This window comes from Grampus griseus (genome assembly GCF_964374135.1).
Source record: "Grampus griseus genome assembly, chromosome: 1".
NCBI classification, from domain to species: Eukaryota; Metazoa; Chordata; class Mammalia; order Artiodactyla; family Delphinidae; genus Grampus; species Grampus griseus.
This window is the reverse complement of record NC_139017.1, coordinates 51,867,410-51,885,524: the sequence shown is the minus strand read 5'-3', so window position 1 is coordinate 51,885,524 and position 18,115 is coordinate 51,867,410. Positions and strand designations below refer to the sequence as shown.

At 36.7% G+C, this 18,115-nt stretch overlaps 1 protein-coding gene across 1 annotated transcript in view; it reads left to right on the top strand.

The window, feature by feature from the left end:
- Positions 1-18,115, top strand: part of NME7 (NME/NM23 family member 7) — a 262,372-nt gene that overhangs the window by 125,694 nt on the left and 118,563 nt on the right. The window contains exon 11 of the mRNA XM_082659949.1: positions 1,591-1,692. Coding sequence (XP_082516075.1) covers positions 1,591-1,692 — 102 coding nt within the window. The remainder of the gene's footprint in view (positions 1-1,590; positions 1,693-18,115) is intronic.

Genomic DNA, 18,115 nt, shown 5'->3' with positions numbered 1-18,115 from the left:
AATATATTTCTGTTCATCACCCTTTCTTCTTTTGGGGCTCCAATTACATAGCTTGTCATTGTCCCACAAGTCTTTTTTTTTTAGTTTTTAAATTTTTCTTTCTTTCTCTCCATGCTTGCTTTTTATAGTTTCTATTGCATGCCTTCAAATGCATTGATCTTCCACAAAATCTTATCCTGTTTATCCCATAAAGTGTATTAAGTTCAGATGTAATTTTCATCTCTAGAAGTTCTATTGGGATCTTTTTAATATCTTCTGTTTTCTGTGCATTATGTCCATGTTTCCTTCTATATTTTGAGCATATAGAACCTATTTATAGTGACTGTTTTAAAATTCTTCTGTAATTACATCCATCATTTCTGTCATTGCTGGGTCTATTTATTTCCTTCTGGTGATGGTTCATATTTTCTTACTTCTTTGCATGCTTGGTAGTTTTTACTATATGCTGATGTTGTGAAACTTACAGTGTTACATGGTATTTTTGTATTCCTTTGAAGAATGTTTAACTTTGTTCTGGCACTCAGTCAAGTTACTTGGGATCAGTTGGACCCTTCTGAGACTTGCTTTTAAGTTTTTATAGGATAGGTATAGAGCATTCCATATCTAAAGCAAGTTTAGGCCAATTACTATGATGCAGTACCATTCTGAGGACTCTGCCTGATGCCCTGTGTATCATATGAGGGCTTTCCACGCTGGCTGTTAGAAGCACAAACTCTTCTCAGCCTTGTGCTATCTTTGTGAATTGTTTCATTTTCTGCTTTCTGGTAGTTCTTTTTTCAGCCTTGGGTAGTATGCTTTATACATACACAGACTCTTAGTCAAAGACTCAAGTGAACTTCTCTGCAAATCCCTGTAGCTTACTCTCCTGTAGCTCTCCCACCTCCTGTAGTATTCTGTCCTGCAAATTCTAGCCTCATTGGTCTCCCTAAACTCCAGTCTTTGTCTCTTCTACTCAGTGAGAATGTTGGGCCCTTTTGTGTTTGCTCTACCTATCCCACTGTCTGGAAGCCTTCAGGCAGTAAGATGGGGCTGTTATATAGCTTTTGTTTTCCTCCTCTAGGGGATCATAGTACTGTGCTGTTTGTCATCCAGTGTCTGAAAACTGTTGTTTTATATATATATTTTTTTAGTTTCTACATGTTTAATGTGAGAGAATAAATCTGGTGCCTGTTTTTCCTTATTGCTGGAACTCATTATGATTTTTATAAGTTTCTTTGTGGTAAACACTTTGGAATTTATATCTTTAGAAGTGTTCGTTTGACAGTACTGTGTTCAAGGGGAGAGAGCCTTTTAAAAGGAAGATGTACTAGAAGCTAATTTCAAATAGTGAACATGTCAAGTGGTAAAGCATTAAACTAAAAGTGGTTGTGGTAGGAATGGAGAAAAGGGGACATATCTAAAATACATTTTTGCAGGAAAAATGGACAAAATGTGGGAACTGCTTGTCATAGAGGGTACAGGTAGAGAAGATGTCAAACATAACTCTAACATTTTGAGTTCAGTAGAATAGTGGTACAATTAAAAGAGGAGGAGTAAAAGATTATTAAATTCTACTTGTTTGTTAATATTATTTTATATTACATATTATAGGAAATGGTGACAGAAATGTATTCTGGCCCTTGTGTAGCAATGGAGATTCAACAGACTAATCCTACAGTGACATTTCGAGAATTCTGTGGACCTGCTGATCCTGTAAGTTATTGTTTAAAACATAAAGTTTGTTTTATCCATTAACTAAATATCTTAACAGGTTTTTGATGGTTTTAGTTCTTTAAAAGAAATAATACAAAATGAATGTAATAGATACAAATTTTTATTCAAAATCGCATTTTACGTCCTTTATTTCTTATACAGTATTGCCACAAAAGTGAATTTTTATTAGCCTCGTGACAATATAGAATGGGCAGAAACACTGTGGCATTTTCTTTTATTGTTTCTTGTTGCTAAATTGTGTAGGTAAGTAAATTTGTTAAGCTCTGTGATAGAAATTGTCTAAAGTATTAATTATCCTTTGACATAGGGAGGCCATAATAAAGCTCTCAATGTGAAGAATATTGATATGGTGGCTTCATACCAGATATGTAAATAAATATGAGCAGTGGGACTTACGTGAAAAGTGATATTCTCTAGTATGCCTTTCAGTTTGCTTCAGGTTTTCTTCACATGGACATTTGGTGGTAAGGGGAATGGAGACGGGGATGGGACTGAAAAGCAGAAGTAACATTTGAATACATATGCAAAAGCTCCATGCAAATGTTATAAGCTGGGTAGGATTATAGGAAGTATTACCAATTTTAAACACTAACTATAATTTAAATTTACCCTTTATTTCACTATCACTTGTAAAGTTTATTGATGAAGAACAGCCAGTTCAATTTAATTTAATTCAGACAATTTATTGAGTTCCCTTAAATGTAAGATAAAAAATTAGCAGCACCTATTAAGAAGCCAGCTTGTATGAGAGTGCTGCTAGATTAAGCCCTGTAGGAAAAAACAATACACCTGTTCTCAACAATCAAAAAGCGCATACAGGACTTCCCTGGTGGTGCAGTGTTTAAGAATCTGCCTGCCAATGCAGGGGACACGGGTTTGAGCCCTGGCCCAGGAAGATCCCACATGCCGTGAAGCAGCTAAGCCCGTGTGCACCAACTACTGAGCCTGCGCTCTAGAGCCCATGTGCCGAAACTACTGAAGCCTGCGTGCCTACAGCCTGTGCTCTGCAACAAGAGAAGCCACCACAATGAGAAGTCCACACACCACAACGAAGAGTAGCCCCTGCTCGCCACTAGAGAAAGGCTGCGCACAGCAACGAAGACCCAGTGCAGCCAAAAGTAAATAAATTTACAAAAAAAAAAGCACACACATAAAGATCTTTCCAAACACTTACAGAGCAACATACTAGTAAGGTCTAAAATATTGTTAGTTCAGGTAAAATACAAATGGTGAAGGGTTGTTTATTAAGGGAGCAATTAGTATGACCTGAAGGTAATTAAAGAATCTTTGTAAGAGGAAGAGAGATGTAAACAGGGATTTTAAAGATGAATCAAGGCATGAAGAGAATAGGGAAAGCTGTAAAACTCTATGTACAAAGATAACAATGAAAGAATTTGAAGATTTACTATGGTATACAGCAGGAATATTTGCTTGGCTTCAATGGGAAATGCATACCTAGAAACACAAGGAAATATGTTTTCTGAGAGGAAACAAGGTAGGGAATACTGGTAGAGATGAGTATGGGATGCATAGCTTTAAAAGCCAGGCTAAAAGTTATGGATTCTGTATAATTAGAATACTGTATAGTAGAAAATAGGAATTCCTTGTATGTAGTTTAATTTTGGATATACTAAATTATTCCTTTGATGAAACTAGAGCAAACTAAATTGGAAGAGATTAAAGGCAGGGGCTATAGAAAAGGAGAGGAGCAGACCTGATGACATTACTAGAGAAAGAGTTGGCAGGACCTACTTTATATCTTTTCAGGGAGAAAGAAGAATAGAAGTAAGTAATATGTGTGATTGTGAAAGAGTGATTATTAAAATGTGATTCTGCTTTAGAGGACATTAGGAGAAAGTGGTGGTGATATTAATTATTTATTAAATATTAATTGTAAGATATTAAGAAGGAATACTTTTTGGCTAGATGAATAAGCAGAACTCAGTGTTTGCCGTTTTTAATTTTTGATTTGTGTTTTATGACCAAGAGGGGGTTTTGTTCATTTGTTTTTTAAGATAATTAAAATTATGGGTGACCAGCTGACCAGAGGTAAATTAGAGAGAAACTAAGACAAAAAAAAAAGAATGAGATGAGTTTGTTCATTCTTTCATTCATTCAATAAATATTCATTGAACCTGTGCTGGTATTTGTGACTATAAAGAAAGAAGCTTTAAACAGCTTACATTCTATGAGTGGGCACAAATACATAAGTGGTTAGTTTCCATGTTTTGTGGCAACTGCATTGTTGGATGTTTGTATTGGGTACTATGGGAGCCCAGAATCATAGCATTTAGCTTAGTCTGGGGATGGATGATGAGGTCAGGGGAGTCTTCTTGAAGAACATGACATCTGAGCTAAATTATGAGGAATGAGTAGATGTTAGCTAAGTGAAGAAGGTGGGGAATGATAGGAGTAAAGTTATGAATGCATAAAACAGCATCACTTTTGGGCTGCAGCAAACTGTTATTACTGTAGCTAAAGTACAGGGCAATGAATGATAGAAATAAGGTCATTGGGGGAAGAGTTGGAAAGTGAGCAGGTGAGTAATCATAGAAGGAAGAGTCCTGACAATAAAAAAATTTGCTGATTTCCTTTCTTTCTAGATATTTATTCAGTGAACATTTATGGAATGAATAGTATAATATGTACAATATGTATAATATGTATAATATGCTTGGTCCCATGGCTGGGCTATAACAAAGATGACTAGAACAAGGTATCTTCCCTTAAGGAACTCATAATCTCTTTCAGCGTCCTAAGTCTTGCATCATTAAGCATAGTTGGAATTACTCCACTATATTTTTTTCATTTTAGTTATTTATGAGCCCCTTATTGCATTATATCACTACAAAGTTGTATCACAGGGATTTTAAAATTTGGTACTAGTTTAACATATAAAATGTTAACAGTGGCTGTCTGGGTGGTAGGATTATAATAATGTTCAATTCTACTTTCCTGTATTTTACAAATTTTCTTCAAAGTATTTATATTACGTTTATAATTAGAAAAATACATTTTATTTTATCATAAAACCTGAAAGTAAATGAACTTCTAAATGAGCAGTTGGGGCTGATTCAGGACTGATTTCTCCTCTTTAGTCTCAGGGTCCTGAATTATGTACTGTTCCTAAGTATAGGTACAGGATTTCAAGGGGGACCATATGCTTTTTTAAAATTTAGTTTAATTTGGGGGTGTTTTTATTTTTTTCTTAATTTTATTGAAGTATAGTTGATTTACAATGTTGTCTTAGTTTTAGGTGTGCAGCAGAGTGATTCAGTTATACACATATATAAATATCTTTTCTTTTTCAGATTCTTTTCCCTTATAGGTTATTACAAAATATTGAGTTTAGTTCCCTGTGCACAACGATATGCTTTTGATGGGTATTGATGGGTATTTTCAAGTCAGAAGAAACACCATTAGTAGTTACAGTCAAGCTTTAGGGACAATAAAATGGCTCTTACAGTTTGGTCTCAGACTTTAGTTCATTTTGTCCTTCTTCCTCTCTCTTTCTCCCTTTTCTCCCACCTTTCCAGTAAATAGATATTGAATGTTTACTACATGCCAGCCACTATGCTAGGTGCTACCAGGTTTATATTAATAAACAAATACAGTCCTTATCTTTGAGGAACTTAATGGTTTAGCTCTAGGAGGCAGAATTGATAATTAAACAGAAATCTCACTTTTAACTGCCAGGTGTGCCAATCTGTTCATGTGTTATATAAAAATAATTTAGAAATTTATTTCTTCACTGCTTAGTAATTCCCACGTATAAAGTGAGAGCCTTGGTTACAATACACGTCAATATAATTAGCACTTGGAAGAAAGCCAGGTACATAATGGCCATACAATTAATATTTGATGAATTAATGAATACACTGGCTGTATTTTTACACCTACTTAACAACTGGTACTAATTTATTGTTTGAATGTATTTAATCTACAAAGTGGGTCCCTTTTTTCTTTATACTTTTCTAAGATGTAGAACTACTTTTTAAGTTGATTCAAAAGAAGATTCGGCCTAACAGTGATCATTAGATCACTTTGTAACCATACAGTTGACCCTTGAACAATGAGTGGAGGGGCACCAAGCCTCTGAGCAGTCAGAAATCCATGTGTAACTTATAGTCATCCTCCCATATCTGTGGTTCCTCCATATCCATGTTCTGAATCCACAGATTCAACCAACCGCAAGTTGTGTAGTAGTGTAGTATTTACTGTTGAAAAAAATCTGCATATTAGTGGACCTGAGCAGTTCAAACCCTTGTTGTCCAAGGGTCAACTGTATATGTTGTATATTGACATCACTTTCATCATTGATATCTGCTATTGGCAGAGATTCTGCCTCTCTGTGGTCTCATAGCTGGAAGGAAACAGTCATATGTATGAATGGAATTTCTTCCAGTCTGTCCAGAAGTGGTCTCCAAAGAGGGGGAGGTGCACAATACAATACATTGTGTGTGTGGGGGGGGTGGGGTGGGGATTATTAGACTTTCCATTTATATTTATTTACCATATGAAAAATAAGAAAAACTAAAGCTTGATATAGTTAATGTGTGGACTAATAAGAGTACATGTAAATAATCTATTAAAATAGATACATATTTTGATGTATGTACGTATTCTACTCATAAGGGTGCTTGAAAAATGTTGGACGCTACTATATAGAATGGTAAAATTGTCACAACAGATTCCTTTATAATTACAGAAGTATTCACTCACCACACAATCACCTGCAGAAAATACATTCACTTAGGCAGAAAATCAGTTCCAGATTTGCCTCTGGAAGAGATTTTAATTGCACCTGCTGAAGAATTTCACTGTTGAGTAGCTTGGCAGTTTTCCTGCTGAGCCATTAGGAACCTGAAAGAGTCACCAAAGAAGTGGTAAATTGTTTGGAAAAATCATGCAGAATATATTTGTTCTTGGACTGGTGAGTATGACAAGCCAAAATAACCTAACATAGGTATGCCGTATTTTATGAAAAATGTGAACACATGAAAAATGTGTTCATAAAATATTTTACGCGAAGGATCTTATTTAAGGGAATCTGAATTATTTTGTGAAGTGAATATCTACCCTCATCTGCTTTCGTACTTTGAAACCTTTACCCCGTTGCCAGATTGAATTGAGTCATTTTCATACACAAAAAGTAAAAGTGGCTCTTCAAATTTAATGAAGTTTTTCTTTCATTTGATGTTCCAGAGGGATACTTTACCTGCTGTCTAGTGGCCTTCACTGATTTCAGGATCAAAGTAGAAGTATGATATTTTGAAGGGCCGTTCTTTCTTCATGAATGTGCAGAAAGTTGTTGAAACTTGGAAGAGAAATGCTTGGAAGTTGTTGCTTCTGTCTTCTATTGACTTTCTGGTCACATTCCTTTATTCACTGAAGACTTGGAAACCATGATCATAGTCCTTCTCTTCATCCCATTTCTTACCATAACATCCATGTGGAAGATTCACCCAACACCTGGCCTCAGAGCTCAGCTCCCGTCAATTATCTTCTCAGTTTTCTTCCACAGCCATATTCAGTGCTTTTTTTAAATATTGAAATATAGTTGACTTACCCATTATGTTAGTTTCAGAGTACTACGTAGTGATTTGACATTTGCATACATTGTGAAATTATCACCATGATAAATCTAGTAACCATCTGTCCCCATGTAAAATAATTATATTTTTGACCATATTCCTTATGCTTATATATATATTCCTTATACTCATCATGATTTATTTATTAAATAAATGGAGGTTTGTACCTCTTAATCCTCTTCACCTATTCCACCCAACCCCCACCCTTTCTGGCAACCACCAGTTTGCTCTGTGTATCTATTAATCTGTTTCTGTTTTTGTTTTGTTTGTTCCATTTGTTTGTTAAGAGTCCACATATGAGTGAGATCATGTGGTATTTCTCTTTCTCTGTCTGACTTATTTCACTAGTGTAGTACACACTAGATTTATCCATGTTGTTAGAAATGGCAAGATTTCTTCTTTTTATGATTGAGTAATATTCCATTATGCAGTTGTTGAGCATCTTTTCATGTATCTGTTGTCCATCTGTATGTCTTCTACAGAAAAGCATGTATTCAGATTCTCTGCCATTTTTTTTTTTTTTTTACTTTTTATTGGAGTATAATCGATTTACAATGTGTTAGTTTTAGTTGTACAGCAAAGTGAATCTATTATACAAATACCTATATCCACTCTTTTTTTAGATTCTTTTCCCATATAGCCCATTACAGAGTACTGAATTAGAGTTCCCTGTACTATACAGTAGGTCCTTATTATAGCAAGTCCCCTACATACAAACCTTCAAGTTGCGAACTTTCAGAGATTAGAACTGCGTTCACATGTCCAATCATGTAAGTTAGTTCACGTATCTGGCGTACGTTGTCACATGCGTGCATCCTCTACAAGTGGTTGTGCTTTTGTGTACTTTACTGTACAATACTGTACAGAGTACAGTAGTACAGTATCTTTATTTCAAGCCCAGGATGTCCGGAAGCAAGTGTAAAAGCAGCGGTGATGTAGCTGGTACTGCTAAGAAGTGCCAAGCGATAGTGATGGAATTAGAGGCCCAGAGAAAGGACGAAGAGAGATAAAAGTAAGAAGTAACTGAAGAACTGAAGAGATTCACGGTGCAGGACATGGCAAGGGGATTTTCTTTATTTGAGGAGGCACAGGACCCGAATGTAGAATGGTACACAAAGGTTACAGCAGCCATTCAGAATGCAATCCAGTGCTGCCATGTCATCTATGATGAGAAAAAATTAGCTACTACCCAGACATGAAAAAAACTGGATTTTTTTTTTTTCAAGAGGGTAGATAGAATTGAATCCAGCAAGGAACCAGAACCTGAGCCATCAACGTCAGGCATGAGTGAAATTGCAGCTTGCCCGCCATCTCTTATTGCTGACAATCCTTCAGCTCTACCATCTCCCACCTCCTCTCCCTCCTCCAGTCAGTAATGCCAGCCTCTGTATGCCAGCTGTTGTACTACTGTGCTTTGCAAGGTACTGTACTGTAAGATTAAAAATGTTTTGTTTATTTTGTGTGTGTGTTTGTTGTATTATTGTGTGAAAAGTATTATAAACCTATTACAGTACGGTACTGTACAACCAATTGTGTTAGTTGGGTACCTAGGCTAACTTTGTTGGACTCACGAACAAATTGGACTTACGAATGCACTCTTGGAACTGAACTCGTTTGTATGTAGGGGACTTACTGTAGTTATCTATTTTATATATAGTAGTGTGTATCTGTCAATCCTGATCTTCCAATTTATCCATTACCCCCTGGTAACGATAAGTTTATTTTCTACATCTGTAACTCTGTTTTAGTTTTGTAGATAAGTTCATTTGTAGCCTTTTTTTAGACTCCACATAAAAGAGATATCATATGGTATTTGTCTTTCTCTTTCTGACTTACTTCACTATGAGAATCTCTCTCCGTATGAGTGTCCATCCGTGTTGCTGCAAATGGCATTATTTTGTTCTATTTTTATGGCTGAGTAATATTCCATTCCTCTGTTGATGAACATTTAGGTTGCTTCCATGTCCGGGCTATTGTAAATAGAGCTGCAGTGAACATTTTGGTACGTGACTCTTTTTGAATTATGGTTTTCTCAGGGTATATGCCCAGTAGTGGGATTGCTGGGTCATATGGTAGTTCTATTTGTAGTTTTCTAAGGAACCTCCATACTGTTCTCCACAGTGGCTGTACCAATTCACATTCCCACCAGCAGTGCAAGAGTGTTCGCTTTTCTCCACACCCTCTCCAGGATTTATTGTTTCTAGATTTTTTGATGATGGCCATCCTGACTGGTGTGAGGTGATACCTCACTGGAGTTTTGATTTGCATTTCTCTAATAATTAGTGATGTTGAGCATCTTTTCAAGTGCTTTTTAACTATCTGTATGTCTTCTTTAGAGAAATGTCTGTTTATATCTTCCCTTTTTTTTTTTTTTTTTTTTTGCGGTACGCGGACCTCTCACTGCTGTGGCCTCTCCCATTGTGGAGCACAGGCTCCAGATGCGCAGGCTCAGCGGCCATGGCTTACGGGCCCAGCTGCTCCGTGGCATGTGGGATCTTCCCAGACCGGGGCATGAACCCGTGTCCCCTGCATCGGCAGGCGGACTCTCAACCACTGCGCCACCAGGGAAGCCCTATCTTCCCATTTTTTGATTGGGTTGCTGGGTTTTTTTGATATTGAGCTGCATGAGCTGCTTGTGTATTTTAGAGATTAATCCCTTGTTGGTTGCTTTGTTTTCAAATATTTTCTCCCATTCTGAGGGTTGTCTTTTCATTCTGTTTATGGTTTCCTTTGCTGTGCAAAAGCTTTTAAGTTTCATTAGGTCCCACTCTAGGAGATGGATTGAAAAAGATCTTGCTGTGATTTATGTCAAAGAGTATTTTCCGTATGTTTTCCTCTAAAAGTTTTGTAGTATCCAGCCTTACATTTAGGTCTTTAATCCATTTTGAATTAATTTTTGTGTATGGTGTTAGGGTGTGTTCTAATATCATTCTTTTACATGTAGCTGTCTAGTTTTCCCAGCACCACTATTGAAGAGACTGTCTTTTCTCCATTGTATGTTCTTGCCTCCTTTGTTATAAATTAGGTGTCCATATATGCGTGGGTTTATCTCTGGGCTTTCTATCCTGTTCCATCGATCTGTATTTCTGGGAGTCCCCCACCAGCTCCATTTTTCTTTCTCAAGATTGCTTTGGCTATTTGTGGTCTTTTGTGTTTCCATACAAATTGTACAGTTTTTTGTTCTAATTCTGTGAAAAATGCCATTGGTAATTTGATAGGGATTGCATTTAATTTGTAGATTGCTTTGGGTAGCATAGTCATTTTCTCAATATTAATTCTTCCAGTTCAAGAACATGGTATATCTCTCCATCTGTTTGTGTCATCTTTCGTTTCTTTCATCAGTATCTTATAGTTTTCCGGGTACAGGTGTTTTGCCTCCTTAGGTAGATTTATTCCTAGATATTTTATTCTTTTTGATGCAGTGGTAAATGGGATTGTTTCCTTAATCTCTCTTTCTGATCTTTCATTGTTAGTGTATAGGAATGCAGATTTCTGTGTATTAATTTTGCATTTTATTTTGTATTTTATTTCAGTTGTTTGTTTTATTTTATTTCAGTTGTTTTTTGGGTGTTGAGTTGTGTGAGTTCTTTATGTATTTTGGATATTACCCCCTTATTGGATGTATCATTTGCAAACATCATCTGCTCAGTAGGCTGCCTTTTCATTTTGTTAATGGTTTTGTTTGCTGTGCAAACGATTTTTTGGCCACATGGCATGCATGGCATGCAGGATCTTAGTTCCCCAACCAAGGATTGAACCCTGCAGTGGAAGCACAGAGTCTTAACCATTGGATGCCAGGGAAGTCCTGCTGTGCAAAAGCTTTTTGGTTTAATGTAGTCCCACTAGTTTATCTTTTGTTGCCTTTGCTTTAGCTGTCAGATCCAAAATATCATTGCCAAGATCGATAGCAAGGAGCTTACTGCCTGTGTCTTCTTCTAGGAGTTTTATGGATTAAGTCTTTAATTCATGTTGCATTAATTTCTGTGTATGGTATAGGATAGTGTCCAGTTTCATTCTTTTGCATGTGGCTGTCCAGTTTTCCCAATATTATTTAGTGCAGAAATACTATCTTCTTCCTATTGTGTATTCTTGGCTCCTTTGTTATAAATTAACTGACCGTATATGCATGGGTTTATTTCTGTGTTCGCTGTTCTGTTCCATCGATCTGTATGTCTGTTTTTATGCCAATACCATACTATTTTGATTACTATAGTTTTGTACTGTAGTTTGAAATCAGGACGTGTGATGCCACCAGCTTTGTTGTTCTTAAGGTTACTTTGACTACCCGGGGTCCTCTGTGGTTCCCTAAAATTTTAAGATTGTTTGTTCTATTTCTGCGAAAAGTGCTATCAAAATTTTGATAGGGATTACATTGAATCTGTAGATTGCTTTGGGTAGTATGGACATTTAAGCAATATTCTTCAATCCATGAGCATGTTATATCTTTCCATTTTTTTTTTTTTTTTTGTCATTTTCAGGTTTTTTAAAATCAATGTCTTATAGTTTTTTGAGTATGAATCTTTTACCTCCTTGGTTAGGTTTATTCCTAGGTATTGTATTACTTTTGATGTGATTGTAAATGGGATTATTTTCTTATTTTCTCTTTCTGATAGTTCACTTTTGGTGTATAAAAATGCAACAGATTTCTATATATTGATTTTTTTTTATCCTGCAACTTTACTAAATTCATTTTACTAGTTTTTTGGTGGTGTTCAGGATTTTCTATGTATAGTATCATGTCATCTGCAAATAGTGACAGTTTTAATTCTTCCTTTCCAATTTGGATTCCTTTTATTTCTTTTTCTTGCCTTTGCTGTGGCTAGGATTTCCAGTACTCTGTTGAGTAAAAATGGTGAGAGTAGGCATCATATCTTGCTCCCAATCATAGAGGAAATCCTTTCAGATTTTCACCATTGAGTATGATATTGGTTGTAGGTTCGTCATCTATGACACTTATTATGTTGAGGTATGTATTCTCTACACCCACTTTGTTGAGAGTTTTTATGATAAATAGATGTTGAATTTTGTCAGAAACTTTTTCTGCATGTATTGAGATGTTTATATGATTTTTATTCTTTAGTTTATGTGTTGTATCACATTGATTTGCAGATATTGAACCATACTGCATCCTTGGGATAAATCTCGCTTGATCATGGTGTATGATCCTTTTTAATATATTGTTAAATTTGGTTTGCTAATATTTTGTTGAGTATTTTTGCGTCTATGTTAATCAGTGATATTGGCCTGTAATTTTTTTTTAATCATCGTGTCTCTTTCTGGTTTTTGTATCAGGGTGATGCTGGCCTCATAGAATGAGTTTGGAAGCATTCATTCCTATTCCTCTTCAGTTTTTTGGAAGAATTTGAGAAGGATTGATTTTAATGCTTCTTTAAATATTTGGTAGATTTCACCAGGGAAACCATCTGGTCCTAGGATTTTCTTCATTGGGAGAGTTTTGGTTGCTGATTCAACCTCCTCATTATTGGTCTATTCAGATTTTCTATTTCTTCATAATTCATTCTTCATAGCTTTCATATTTCTAGGAATTTATCCAGTACTTCTAGGTTGTCCGGTTTGTTGTGTATGATTTTACAGTAGTCTCTTATGATCCTTTATTTCTTTGGTATTAGTTGTAATGTCTCCTCTTTCATTTCTGATTTTGAGTCTTCTCACTTTTTTTTTTTTAAGTAGTCTAGCTAAAGGTTTGTCAGTTCTGTTTATCATTTCAAAAAACCAGCTGCTTTTGGTTTCATTTATCTTTTTATTGTTTTTGTGGTCTCTATTTTATTTATTTCTGCTCTGACCTTTGTTATTTTCTTGCTTCTGCTGACTTTGGATTTAGTTAATTTCTACTTCCTTGAGTTCCTTGAGATGAGAAGTTAGGTTGTTCATTTTTAGGTATTTCTCATCTCTTAATGTAGGCACTTATCACTATGAGTTTCCCTCTTAGATCTATTTTTGCTGCATTCCATAAGCTTTTTTTTTTTTTTTTTTTTTTTTTTTTTTTTTTTGCAGTTATTCAGCAAACATTTATTGAACTTAGAAGTTATACCAGACCCTGATCTGGAGAGCCAGTACAAGAAAATTTTGCCTGGTGTGTAAAGGGAGAGATAGTCACTTACACGTGTAGGATGCAAAGTGCTGAGTGTAGACACTAGAGGGTAGAAGATAATAAAGAACCATAAAAGACATGAACCTACCCATGACTGGAGGTGAAGGGAGTGGGTCAGGGAAATAGATATCACCTAAGGCAAGTCCCAAACACTTTCCAGACTTCCGCCATAAATTTTAATATATGTGTTTCCATATTCATTTGTTTCAAGATATCTTTTGATTTTCCTTTTGATTTCTTCTTTGACCCATTGGTTGTTCAGGAGTGTTTAATTTCTAAGTATTTATGGATTTTCCAGTTTTCCTCCTGTTACTGATTTCTAGTGTCATACCATTGTGGTCAGAAAAGATATTTGGTATTTCAACTTTCTTAAATTTTCTAAGGCCTATTTTGTTACCTATTATATGATCTATCCTGGAGAAGTTCCCCTGTGTGTTGAAAAGAATGTGTATTCTGCTTCTGTTGGAGGGAATGTTCTGTATATGTCTCTTAGGTTCATTTGATCTAAAGTATAGTTCAACTCCAATGTTTTATTATTGACTTACTCTCTGAATGATCTGTCCATTGTTGAAAGTGGAGTATTGATGTCCCCTACTATTATTATATTGTCTGTTTCTCCCTTCAGATCTGTTGGTATGTGCTTAATATATTTAGGTGTTTTGATGTTAGGTGTATATATATTTGTGATTCTTATATCCCCTTGATAAATTAACCTCTTTATCATTATATAATGATCTGTGTTTTTTGTTACAGTTTTTTGGTGTAAAATCTTTTTTTTTCTGAGTAAATATTGCTAGCTCTTCTCTCTTTCACTTCTAATTGCATGAAATATTATTTTCCGTCCCTTTACTCTGAGCCTATGTATGTCCTTAAAGTTAAAGTGAGTCTCTGGTAGGCAGAATATAGTTCGATCTTTTTTTTAATCCATCCAGCCTCTCTATGCCTTTTGTTTTGAGTATTCAATTCATTTACATATAGAGTAATTATTAATAGATAAGGATTTACTAATGGCATCTTATTGTTTTCTGACTGTTTTGTAGTTCCTGTGTTCCTTTCTCCCTCTTTTGCTGTCTTTATGTGTGTGTTGATGATTTTTCCATAGTGGTGTGCTTTGATTCCCTTCTCTTTGTTTTTTGTGAGTGGACTGTAGGTTTTTGCTTTTTGGTTACCATGAGTATTACATAAACATTTAAATATATGACAGTCTGTTTTACACTAGTAACAACTTAACTTTGATTGCATACAAAAACTCTACCCTTTGACTCTCCCCTTTTTTGTTTTTGATGTCTTAGGTTAGTTATTTTTAATATTCTTGTTTATTAACCTTTCTACTACAGTTAACTGGTTAATACACCACCATGTTACAATTTTAGAGCATTCAGAATCTGACTACATACTTACCTTTACCCCATGTGTTGTATATTTTCATGTTACTACTTAGCATTCTTTCATTTCAGCCTGAAGAACTCCTTTCAGCATTGTAAGGCAGGTCTAGGGGTGATGAACTCCCTCAGCTTTTGTTTGTCTGGAAAAGTTTCTAGCTCTCCTTTATTTCTGAAGGACAACTTTGCCAGATATTGTATTTATGATTGGCGGGTGTTTTTTTGTTTTTTGTTTTCTTTCTTTCAGCACTTTGAATCACCTCACTCTTTCCTGGCCTATAAGTTTTCTGCTGAGAAATTCATTAATAGCTTTATGGGGGTCCCCTTGTAAGTTACAACCTGTTTTTACTCTTGCTGCTCTTAAGTTTCTCTCTTTGTCTTTGATTTTTGAGTTTTATTATAATATCTCTTGGACAGGATCTGTTTAGGTTTTGTTTGTTCGGTGATCTATGAGCTTCATGAACTTGGATATCCAAGCCTCTCTAGATTTGGGAAATTCCCAGCCACCCCTTCTTTACTTAAGCTTTCTATCATCATGTTCCTCTCTTTTTCTGAGATTCCAATAATTTGCGAGTTATTGCTTTTGATAATATAGATCACGTAGACTTTCTTCACTCTTTTCATTCTTTTTTGTCCTCCTCTGACTGGATGATTTCCTGGTTTCTCTCTTCTAACTCAAAGATTCTTTCTTCTGCTTGATTCATTCTGAGAGTGATGCTCTCTAGCTCATTTTTCTTTTCATTCATTGTATTCTTCAGCTTCAGAATTTCTGTTTGGTTCTTTTTTTTTTTTAATTTCTGTCTCTTTGTTAAACTTCTCATTTTGTGTGTGTATTGTTTTCCTGATTTTTTTGAATTGCCTTTCTGTGTTTTTTTTTTAAGCTGTACATATTTTAAATGTATTTATTTATTTTAGGCTGTGTTGGGTTTTCGTTACTGCGCATGGGCTTTCTCTAGTTGTGGCAAACAGGGGCCATTCTGCATTGTAGTGCATGGGCTTCTCATTGCAGTGGCTTCTCTTGTTGTGGAGCACGGGCTCTAGGCATGCAGGCTTCAGTAGCTGTGGCACGCAGCCTCAGTAGTTGTGGCTCACAGGCTCTAGAGTGCAGGCTCAGTAGTTGTGGTGCACGGGCTTAGTTGCTCCACAGCTTGTGGGATCTTCCCAGACCAGGGCTCAAACCCGTGTCCCCTGCACTGGCAGGCAAATTCTTAACCACTGTGCCACCAGGGAAGTCCCACCTTTCTGTGCTTTATTGTAGCTCATTGAGCTTCCTTAAAACAGGTATTCTGAAGATTTTATCAGGTAAGTAACAGATCTTCATGTCTTGGGATCAGTTACTAGAAGATTATTGTGATCCTTTGGTTGTGTCATGTTTCATTGATTTTTTTTTCATATATCTTGCAGTTTTGTGTTGCTGTCTTCACATTTGAAGTAGAACTCACCTCTTTTCTTCTTTATTAACTACCTTTTGGAGAGAAATATCTTCCATCAGCCCTGCTAGGGATTCCGGGGTTTCTTAGAACTTGTATGGATATACCAACTTCACACTTCTTGCTCCCTCTTCTGGCAGAATTCTTAAATTTGTATGCCTTCTCTTGATCCTGAAATGCACCAGGCTGGATGCTGACAGCTTGCCTTTTGCTTTTTCAAAGATGACACTAAAGCTCAAGTTGGTGGTCTCTCCCTGGCTCACAAATTCTTGTTGGCTTTCTGCACAGGCTTACTAGCCATTTGCCAAAACTTTCTCTCACTGCTGCCATTGGGAATGCACACAGGGAGCACATGGGGTGAGCACCTCACATGGTGGGTGAGGCATGTGTGAGTACTGGTGGTGCCCCTGGGCTAGTTGAGGTGATCCCCTGGTGAGGCATCCCCAGCAGCTCATGGACAGGCTTCTTGATGGAGTCTGTGACAGAGTTTTTAGGATCCGTGTCCTTTTAGTGCTCTTATCTGCTGCTTTCCCAGCTGTTCCCACTCTCTAGTCATGCAGCTCACAATTCAGTACTTTGAATGTAGTGAGAGAGAAATGGGCTTCTTTGGCATCATCCTGCAGTGCTGCGGAAGCCAGGTGCTCACTCACAGACTTTCACTTTCTCCACTTGGGAGAACTCACAGGCTGAGACTTGGTCCCCTTAGCTAGACTCTTAAACTATCTATTTTTTAAGTGAGGGTGTTCTAAAGCAGCGGTCCCCAACTTTTTTTGGCACCAGGGACCAGTTGTGTGGAAGACAGTTTTTCCAGGGACTGGGGTGGAGGGGTGGCTGGTTTAGGGATGATTCAAGCGCATTGCATTTATTGTGCACTTTATTTCTATTATTATTACGTTGTAATATATAATGAAATAATTATACAACTCACCATAATGCAGAATCAGTGGGAGCCCTGAGCTTGTTTTCCTGCAACTAGATGGTCCCATCTGGGAGTGATGGGAGGCAGTGACACCTGAAGTGTGTTGTTTATGTCCAGTCTACTCTGTAATCTCGTTTTGGTGGCCGTCACAGCAGAAAACCCTGCCTCACAAAGATAGGGTGTTGGAAATGGAAGCAGTCTTTTCAGTGCTTTTGTGCAGTCTCAGGATATTCTGCCTCGACTTTAATCCAGAACGTATGGAGATTTGAAGTTGTCTCAAACATACTTTTAAGGCCACCATCATTTGCCATCTTAAGCAGTTGATCCTCTTCCAGCATGTACAAAGTCGATTCACCTGGCTTATTCACAAATGGGTCGCAGATCCATTCCTTCCCAGTTCGGGGGTCTTTTGTGGTTGGGAAGTAATGCTCAGACTCTTTTGAAAGCTGAGATAGGTGATCATGCATCAGGTGGGAGAAAGAAGGCCCTGGCTCAGTCTCTTTCAAAGTCTCTGCTAATGTTTGAAACGTGTCAAAAATCCCAGTGTTCACTAGTCACCCCCATAATTCCAGTTTGGCTTTGAATGCAGCCACTTTATCTGCCAACTTGAACACAGTTGTCATTCTCCCCTGAAGTGACAGATTGAATTCGTTGAGCAGGTTGAATATATCACACAAGTAAGCAAGTTTTGTGACCCATTCTGTGTCACTGAAATGTGCTGCCAGTGGTGACTGTTTTTCTAAAAGAAATCTCTGGAGCGGCTCTTGTAACTCAGAAACTCTGGCCAGTGATCTACCTTTAGAAGCCATCTCACTTCTGTGTATAAGAGAAGACGTGTGTGCCCTATGTCCATCTCCTCACAGAGCTGCGCGAACAGACGTGAGTTAAGGACATGTACTTTAATGTAGTTGATAATTTTAATCACATCCTGCAAAACGTTGTTAAGTTCAGGTGACATTTTCAGT